This window comes from Egretta garzetta, unplaced genomic scaffold (assembly GCF_000687185.1).
Source record: "Egretta garzetta isolate BGI_Z169 unplaced genomic scaffold, ASM68718v1 scaffold50, whole genome shotgun sequence".
Classification (NCBI taxonomy): domain Eukaryota; kingdom Metazoa; phylum Chordata; class Aves; order Pelecaniformes; family Ardeidae; genus Egretta; species Egretta garzetta.
This window is the reverse complement of record NW_009258613.1, coordinates 695,648-705,497: the sequence shown is the minus strand read 5'-3', so window position 1 is coordinate 705,497 and position 9,850 is coordinate 695,648. Positions and strand designations below refer to the sequence as shown.

The 9,850-nt window shown below is 49.5% G+C and overlaps 1 protein-coding gene across 1 annotated transcript; it reads right to left on the bottom strand.

The window, feature by feature from the left end:
• Positions 1-5,035: 5,035 nt before the first annotated feature.
• On the bottom strand, positions 5,036-9,452 carry TRIB1 (tribbles pseudokinase 1). Its single transcript, XM_009647978.2, has 2 exons — positions 9,163-9,452; positions 5,036-7,102 (listed from the first exon to the last, which is right to left on the bottom strand). Exons 1-2 carry the CDS (start codon positions 9,315-9,317, stop codon positions 6,634-6,636), a joined length of 624 nt encoding a protein of 207 aa, XP_009646273.1. The 5' UTR covers positions 9,318-9,452; the 3' UTR covers positions 5,036-6,633.
• Positions 9,453-9,850: the final 398 nt, after the last annotated feature.

Here is a 9,850-nt window from a genome sequence, read left to right as displayed (position 1 = left end):
AGAGGATGGTCAAAAACCAAGGTGGCATCAGTGGGCCATGGTGTCATAGAATCATAGAATGGTTTGGCTTGGAAGGGACTTTAAAGATGATCTCATTCCAACCCCCCTGCCATGGGCAGGGACACCTTCCACTAGATCAGGTTGCTCGAAGTCCCATCCAACCTGGCCTTGGGCACTTCCAGGGAGGGGGCATCCACAGCTTCTCTGGGCAACCTGTTCCAGTGCCTCACCACCCTCACAGTAAAGAATGTCTTCCTAATATCTTGTCTAAATCTACCCTTTCAGTTTAAAACTGTTACCCCTTGTCCTATCACTACACTCCCTGATAAAGAGTCCCCCTCCTCTTTCCTGCAGTCCCCGTTTAAGTAGTGTCCCTGTGCTGCGTCCCTGTGCTGTGTCCCAGAGGGGACATCAGAGAGGGAGCCCAACAGGCACCTGCCCTGCTCCCATGCACATCTAGAGGCATCTGCTGGTGCTTCTCCTGGGGCCAGGTGGAGGTGTTGGCCCAACAGCATCCTGCCTTCCCCCAGATCCAGGCAGCTTGGACGCAGGCATGAGGGTGGGGAGGAGCAGGGTTCGCCACCATGCTTGTCAGCCAACAATTTCACACAAGCACCAGGGTGGGTTTTACCCTTTTACCTGGGGTTTGAGGGTCGTTGCCCCCTCCTTCGCAGCGAAGGCTGCCAGCTGACCTTTGTGAGCCTTGTTCTGCCACCTTCACTCACGGAGGGAAGCACTTACTCACACCAGGCATCCCAGTGCCCACCTGCAAAGTCATTGTCATTGGGCACAAGAGTCTTGCGCAGCCTTTTGCCCTGAATTATGCTGATACTTTGGCCCTGGTTGCTAGCATGGCAAAGAAAACTCACGGTATTTGAACCTCAGCGAGACTACGAATCTGACAAGTCGAGACTTGGTGGGGTTGTTATCACAAGGCCCAACAATGGCTTTACATTCAATTACATTTATGGTTTCTGTGATTCATCTAAATGTTTATGGCTTTGTCACTACCTGGAAGTCAAGAAAAGAAAAAAAAAAAAATGAAAAGGGGAAAAAAAAAAAAGGCCCGTAATGAACAATTTGCTGGTGCAAGATGCTGAGTGACACAGGAAAAACTGAGCAACTACCTTAGGTGGTGGGGAAGAGTCATTTTCTGTGGTGACCGGAGCTATATTTGATTTCTTAGGCAATGTCAGCTTTTGCATGCTACATTCTTTGGCTAATCGCCAGCGCGATGTGTAATACTTTAGCCACACTGTTGTTACTTAATCCTTTCCTAATCTGCAATTTGCGCAAGAGGAGTAAAATCTAAGCAAAGCCACTGAGAACATCTCCACTAATAATTTATCAAACTCGACTTTTGTTGTTGGCAGGAGATGGTAGTCGGTGGAGGTGAATGTTTTCCCACAACAGCGCCGTATGATAAACACGGGGCAGCTGATTCATGCCGCACTTATTTTCTGTCATCCACCCTTCGTGTCACCCTGATATTTCTTCGAACGATAAGCCCGAGTGTGTGCTCACAACGCACCGCCGAGGTCCCGGTTTCATCTCTTTCTGCAAATTACACATTAATTAAGCATTAATAACAGTGGGAGTTGCATGCAGAAATCCACGCCCGCTGTGATGAGACTGTGCCCTGGGTGAGCAAGTGCTGCCTTAATCACCTGCGTTTCAGCGCCGGAGCTGCCTCCGCAGCCCTGCGAGACAAATGTCCCTTGAGAGGAGAGCACCCGGGCGCTCGCCAGCCCTAATCCTGCCGTAAAGAAAAGCGTTACCTCTTGCTCTATGAATTTTATTTATTTTGGTCCTCTGGGCAGTGCTTGCTGTTGTTAGAAACATGATTGCTTCATACAGTTATGTTAATGTTTGCATTTGACAGAATGTAATTGATACTTCTGCTGCTCTGGCTTCAAAGCCAAATTAGGAAATGAAATGCTGCGCATTAGCTTGTTTAGCTGGTTAAATACTGTAAATAAATACATACAGTGCAATGAAAACTAATGAGTTTTCTTTAAGGCATTTTCCAAATAGCTGGCTTCAGAAAAAAAAAAAAAAAAAAAGTTCATGCTGTGAACTCATATCCTGAAGGATTTGTTGTTTTGCTGCAACAAAAAATTGATCCTGGTTGAAATCCGTGTTCTGGATTTCACCTGGAGACCGGGATTTTGCAAGTTAGGGAGGAATCATGGTAAGAACTGTTGCAAATCTCGTGGTACTTTTACCAGCAATTGTGCTGAGAGATGTTGCATTTAACAAAGCCCTTTTTTTGCAAGGGATTAATTCAGACCATGGTTATATGTCAAGCTATTCTTCTCAATGCTCACGAGGAAAACATTGTGTTTGTAGGAAGCATTTGCATAGGATATCTCTTTGCACTGCTAAGTCTGTGCAGTGCCATAACACTAAATGTTGGGATTTTCCCCTGACAGAATGCCATAACATGAAAAAAAGTGGGGAAAAAAATCTGCTTTTGTATAAAGCAATAATCTGAAGAGATTTGCTTGACAACACACTCAGCACTGATTGAATAAAATCATTTTTTGGGTTCTTTCTCAGGCCTACCCTCAGTGCATTAGAGCAGGGCTAGGGAAGAGCAAGCACGGGCTTTGCAATCCAGCCAAGCACAATGAATCTTCGTCTTGCACATCTTTATAAAAAATTGCTCTTTCCCCCCTTTTCTTTCATAAATAATATATTGACAAAGAAGGGCCTTTGATTGACTCGAGGGTGTTCTCCTGAAATCAGGACGCTTTTTAGCCTAGGTAGAACTGAACCCCTACCAATCCTTCTTAATGAACTGCAAATAACCTCGGCAGTATCACCTGCTTGGCAAAGAGATGTTGACCTTAAACCCGAGCTTGCTGAGCTGGCTGTTTTACCTGGCGCTTTAAAAGGAAGCAGGTTTATAAATTCTGCTGTGCTACTTTAAAAAGAAAATTATTGAACTGATGCCTAAAATGCAGCCGAAGTATCAACAGTTGATAAAAATATGTATCTAGGATGTAAGATCTATCCCGACTTGGAGGCGGTTTGATGCCGGCTGAGGAAGGAGCCTGGGATGTAGTGAAAAACCTAGATTTTTTTTTGTGTTTTCAGCAGCAAACAGAGGGGGACTGAAGGCTCCCAGCACTCTTCAGAGAGGCCAGCAATATCTCTCAACTTCAAGATGAAATGGTGATCAGCTCTGAGAAATACTTAAGAGATTCAGACAGTCCCCATCCAAAAGGACCATTTAAAAATAGACAAATTATGACTCTCACAAAAAGCAATGTATGCATTGCATAAATCAAAGTTCTTACACCCACCATCAAAGTTTAATCACTTAATATGCTGGTTCTTTCAACACGCTCTGAAACTTTGTATACAATAATACAAACGATGGGGGTTACGAAGCAATAGCAATTTATTCTCCTGTACAAACGGATATTGCATTATAATCCCTAAAGCAACACAGAGGCTGTTTGCAGACGTTACTACAATTTGGCGTTTATTTTAATTGCTCTACAGTGTAGCTCATGTGAAATAAAGTCATGGGATGACCTACACATTCACCTACTCAGGGTGATTTAACTGCAGGAGGAAAAAAAAAAAAAAAGTTTTGAAAGTTTTCAAGGTTTCACCAAAGCACGAACCTCCTGCAGTTGTTTTAAAAGGATGCGTCAGGGCTTCTGTCCAAGCCCGAAAGCATGGCAGGGCAGGGAGTAATTTAATCAGCCAGGCTATGTGGCGCATGTATTTTTACAAGTCTTGCAAGAATAACATCATTAAGGAACTTGAGATATTTTGGTGTCTGACATTCACTCAGCAAGTGCTAAGAAAATACGCTTACTGCACAGATTTCTGGTCTCTCAGAGTGGGAGTCAAGGTGCCTAAAGAAAGTCAGCGCACTTTTTGCTTTATCACTGACCAGGTCCCTAATCCCTCTTTTTCTCTTTCCACTCCCCTTCTAAAAGCCGAGCTTATTTAAAAGTTGCTCCTGCTCAAAGAGCTGCCTGGGAGCAGTTGCTCTGGTGAACAGATTTCAAGCAAAAGGACAAAGTTAAACATGAGGCAAAGTATAAATAAAAATCAAGACTCTCTTCCTCCTCCTCTCCACTTGTGAGCGATGATCTCACCGCTCCGGGTGGATTACAAGGATGGCTTGATCTCTTTCAGGAAAGCACATTCTCTAACCTTGATACTGCTGCTATTTATACTCCTCTCTTCTTGCCACAAAGCAGACCAGCTCTAACAATCTCCCTTTTTTTTAACAGGAGCACTGGGTGGCCTCTGCACTGCCTCCCGGCAGCGGGGTCAAGCCCCTGCCCACTTGCCCCGGCTCCCCGGTAAAGCCGATGCCCTCAACCGCTGCCTCTGCTCCTGGCTGCTCACTTTTAGCCACCTGAGATCTGATTTTCCACTGGCTTGAGCATCACGTTGCCACGCACACAGGTGCACGGTGACAGCCTGGCGGTGCCAGAGCATTTTCCGCTCCTGGGGCACAGATGGAAACGAATGCACGTGCTGAAAGGCAATAGGGTTTTTAAAGTTGGGAGGCAGAACTGTAGCGCCTCTCCCCCGTGTTTATCAGGTGAATAGGACACCCTGTTTCACACTGCTCGGGTCCTTTCCACCCCTCAGAAGGCAGGAGCCATCCCCTGTCCTCACTCATCTCCATGGCAGAGCTGGGGGAGCTGGGGCTCAGACCCTGGCAGCTCAGGCGCGATGGAGCACGCAGAGGGACCGCAGATGATCCTCTCCGAGGCCAAACCCCATTTTTTCCAGATTAAACCAAACACACTCAAGCTGCTTTCCCCCTCCAGGCACCGCAAGAAATGGGGACAAACATTATGAAACCAAGTTTATTAAAACTTTCTACAAGTCAGACTTTATCATCCAGGTTTCCACATACATATACATATTTACAAGTTGGACATAGTGTTTTTAGCTTTTCTGGCAGAGTTTTCTACCAATATATACAAATGTACTGTTTTTCATAGAAGGGCTAAACTGTATCACAGATACAAATGTCAAGCAATCATGAGAGGTTTAGTGCAACGGAGAGCTGTAGCGCTCTGCTCTTAATGCTCATGATTCTGTCAAGTTAGTATTGCCAACAATAATTCACATTAAATTGCTCTTCGACATCTCTTATTAGGACAAACAAAGTACAACAAAACAAAACCCCAAACAGTAAGGTATGTACAAAGTACACAGTCCATGAGGTATACATGGTATTCTTGCAACGCATGGTGGGACCGCAGCTTGCCAGGGGTTTACCCTTAAAGTGACTTCACTCGAGCTGTGCCGTGTCGGGGACGTACGTTACCCAGCCCACGGCCATTTCAGAAGCCGCTCTCTCGCCTAAGGCGAATGGACATCTCTTTGCATAAGCCACTGGACACAAATGGGAAACGAAGCAGAAATTTTAGGCAGGACTAAGCTTTACTTACCCCCAACCCAGGAAGCTAATGATTTAGATATATTCATTATCCACGCACATTGGAAAGACTATGAATAATCATGCAAAAAAAAAAACAAACAACCAAAAACCGAAGGGAGGAAAAAAAAACGTAGCTGGAGGCAAACAACATACCTGAATAATCAACTAAGGGCGTATGGAGATTTTACTCTTAAGACTAACTTTTTTGGGGGTGGAGGGGAGGGGGGGAAGAGGACAGGGGATGTGATGTTTTTAAGAGTTGAGCCTGTAGGAAAACACGACCGTGTTTACATGTACTGTACAAGATACCCCTTATCGTTTTCCAAGGGAAGGCGCCCCAGCCGATAGTGTTACGGTTTGGTAAACGGATATGTTTTGGCACTCGGAGCTAACGAGACCTGCTACTTGACAAGCTCGCTGAGGGCATAAAGTTATACAGGCTACACCATGGTAACGCGAGGCTTAAGTCTATTTAAAACGCTTTCCCGGTCAGCCAATGGAATCGGAGGGGATTCAGCTGGCAGATCCACCGGTTTCTGCTTCGGAACGAGCCACAGCCGTGATTTGTCTTACGGGTGGCTCTAGGAGCTTCACGCCTCTGAAAGCAAGATCGGCCGGAGGAGCAGCGGCGAGCAGGCAGCGGGCCCTGGCAGGCGAAGACCTCCTTCCCTCATTAAAGTGCGCGGACAGTCAGAAAGCTGCTTTGCAAGCCGGCCGGTGTGGCACGCCGAGGCGATTCCCCTTTCTACCCATTTCTGTCAGATTTGCTCAGTTAGAGGCGCACCTGGTGCCCCCCACCCCCTAAGCATCGCGGCCAGGGCTCCACACCCCCGTAATAGCCACTGTGGGAAAGCAGAAGGGGCTGCCTTTCTGTCTCACACCCCACCAGCCGTAAGACTCTGCAGCCGAGATGCGGCCAGTTGCGCCGGCGGAGGATGCGGGAGGCAGGAGAAAAGCCGGGCGGCTCTCGCAAAGCTGCACGGGTCCTGCAGGGCCGGCGGGACGGACCTACCAGCAGAGCAAGAGGCCGAAACTCTGAGTACGCTCAGGGAGCGGAGATCTGGGGGTTGGCTTTTGTTTTAAACAAGGTCACTTTTCTGACCATACTGGCACTTCAAGATGCTGCTGAGTTTGCAAACGTGGAAAAAAATGAAACCCTGCGAAGATGCCGGAGATGAGAACCGCCGAGTTTTTTTGAGATTCTGGGGTTAGCAGAAGAAGGAGCTAATATCGTCGCTCTCTCCGTGGTATTCTGGAACAATTTGATCCGAAGTTCCCGTCTCCTGGTCTGTATATCCAGGCTCCAAGACCGCCTCGAACCAAGGGTGAAGCAAGATCTCCGGAGCAGTGAGTCTTTCAGAGGGCTCCCGCCGCAGGAGGCTGCGGATGAGGCATCGGGCTTTGGGGGAGACGTGGTCAGGAATACAGAACTGTCCACGCCGGATTTTGGAAAACAGAGTGCTAGGGTCCGAGTCATGGAAGGGATAGCGTCCCACCAGCAGGGTATAGAGCATCACTCCCAAACTCCACACATCGGCCGATTTTCCGGAGTATGTCCCCGTCGTGTTTAGGATCTCAGGGCTGACGTATGCCGGGCAGCCGTGCTTGTCTGAGAGAGCATCGTCTTCGCCCTTGATGATGTGCGTGTCTTCCAGGCTCTCCAGCCGCAGCTGAGTCCTAGGGAGGGCAGGAGAGGAAGCCACAGGTTAGAAATAGCAACACCCAGGCACCAGCAAGCACGACAAGCCCCCCGCCATGGCAATCCCCGCTCCCCTTCTCACATAGGCTTAAAGGAAAGGAGAGGAAACACCTCCTAACTTGCAGCAGAGGAGCTGCCTGAACTCCTGGACTCGCGTAATGGAAGCGCAGCTATGTGCATCGGGTAGGCGCTCAGCGGCGCCTGCTTGTTTTATTTACTGGGGATTTTAACAGCATGGAGGGCTCTCGAGGAACACCAGCAAGTCACCTCCTATCTGCGCAGGTTGTGCTGCAGCTGCAGGGGGTTAATGGGCTACAACACGTCGTACGCGCCGCTGTATTGCAAACAGCGTCCAGCTGCGCGCTTTTGCAAACCGCAAAGTCCAGCTCCCTCCCGCGCTTGCGGGGATCATCGGCTCTCCTGAGTTCTGTATTTTATTTTTTAATTATTATTCTTTTGGCCTTTCTGGAGGGTACCACCGCACCCGCCACCTCCTGGGTGGAGATGGGTCCACCCCGACCTCCCGTTTTGGCAGGGCGGGGGGGAAAGGGGAGCTTCGCATCAGGGAGGAAGCCAGCGGCTCCCCCCCTGGGGGGGCTTCCGCGCCTCGCCGGCCGGATGCGTTGGCTGCAGCCTGTCCTCAGCCTGACCTCGTCAAATACCCATTGGTTCTGCAAACGGAAAATATGACTCAACACGAACCCGTGGGCCCAGGATTGGCCACGGGAGCCCTGAAACTGCACCTGTGCCGGAGAGCCCGAGTCCGCCTGCCATTGCTTAACCCTCTTCTTGCCAAATGGGATGCACATGACACTCGCCTGTGCAACGCGTTATTTCCAAACGAGCGAGACTGTGTGCAATGTAACATTTCAACAAATGTTTCATCTTCTTATGGGCGGGAAAAGCTGCAATAGTTTCCTTCAAAGGAATTACTTTCTTTGCATGTCAACATATGGTTGTTTCTGTTTAAGAGGGGCCGTGCTGGTTTTCTTATCACATTTATAAATGATACCCTGAAGAAGCGTTAGCCCAGTTTAAAAAAAAAAAATAAAAATCAAAACATGTTTTCTTCTGCTTCAGTAATATTACCTCCAGTTTCGTTAGATTAAGCACAACTCCACTACAGCTTTTAGTTATTTTTTTAGCTTTCCCCGTGATAAGCAGCTAGTCAGAGTCAGTTTTGCTGATTAAAAATGTATTTCTGGCTCCGCCACGCGTGGTGAGGCACTACGAGAGCAGCAAACACTCCAGGGAAATACCAAATTATTTCCCTAGTCTAAATTTAACAACTAGATTCTGGATCTACTTTCTATAAACCTAGGCTGTAGGCTAAGTTTTACCCAAGTGCTTTTCTTCGGTGCGGGATTCCCAAAGCAGTATCCGTGTCCCACCTTCCCTCCTGCACGTGCCCACAACCGTGGGCACAGGGGGCACGGAAAGCACGACCACCAGTAGCGGAGGAGGGATAAAAGCCTGGAAGGACATAGCCGCTCTTTCGTTAGCAGCATAACCCTGATCTGCAGGGGATTTCAGCGAGGAGACCCCTCCCGAGCACCCCTGTCCGACCGCGGCTCTGCCACGGGGCAGCTCTCCCAGGCGCAAGGAGGGAGCAGAGCCCCGGCTCCTTGCAGCTCCTGCTCCCTCAGACCCAGAGCCTCAGCCTCCCTCCTCTCCTTCTCCCTGCCTTTTAGTCATTTTACACTGAATGAGTGGCACGCATGACATCTTCTGGCACTAACGAGCATCCAAACTGTGGTCCCTTTGTCTACCAGCGGGTTTCACTGAACTTCTGCTGAATGAGAGGAAGCTCCCAGAGAGCTTCCTCCCTTTCATTAGTCGAGATCTAACTAAGAGTAAGTGCGTACCGGTTAGATCCATGACCTACCACGCACACGTGATGGGGACCTACTCGGATGGCTCGCAGGTGATGCCCGGCTGACACGGCCGTTTCCCCTCCCTGGGACGCTTTTTTGCTACTCTGGATGCGGCGTTCCTCCCTCCCCACTCACCCCAGGGCTGGCTGGTGACAACCGCTTACCTTTCTTCATTAGAGAAGACAAATTTCCTGAGCTTGAGGTCACCAAGTACGATGGCCGACTGGTGGCAGTGAGCTACAGCGGAGACGATCTGCTTGAACAGCCGGGCAGCCTCCTCTTCCCTCAGCCTCTTGCAGCTCCTCACGTAGGAGTGCATGTCCCCAAAGTCCTTTTCAAAGAACACATAGGCCTTGGTGTCCCCGAGGATGACTTCGACGACCCCGGTGATGTTTCTGTGCGACGGCAGCTGAATGTACGGCCGGATCTTGTCCTGGTAGTGTTTGAGGGGGAACACCTGTAAAGAGGAAATTAAACCAAAATTCATTCTCAAGGGCGTTGAAAGCGGCCGCTCGCGTAGCCAAACAAGGAGGGCGGGACGGGAGGGGGGCCGGGGCTCGGGGGGGACCGCCGTTCAGGGAGGTTACCGAGAGACCGAGACCCTTCCTCGCCACGTTATCTTGAAAGGGAAGGGTGGTGGTGGTGGTGGGGGGAATAAAACAAACCACCATCCCCAAAGCCTTTCGGGGGGAAGGTACAGCATGCAAAACCCCAGCGGCGGCAGGCCGGGCGTTCCCAGGCGGGGAGCAGCGGGAGGATGTTTTGGAAGGCTCTCCCCGGGTCGAGCGGTTATACCGGGAGGATCCCCGCCCCGACACACGCACGCACGGTTCCCCGGGCCCCCCGTTCTCC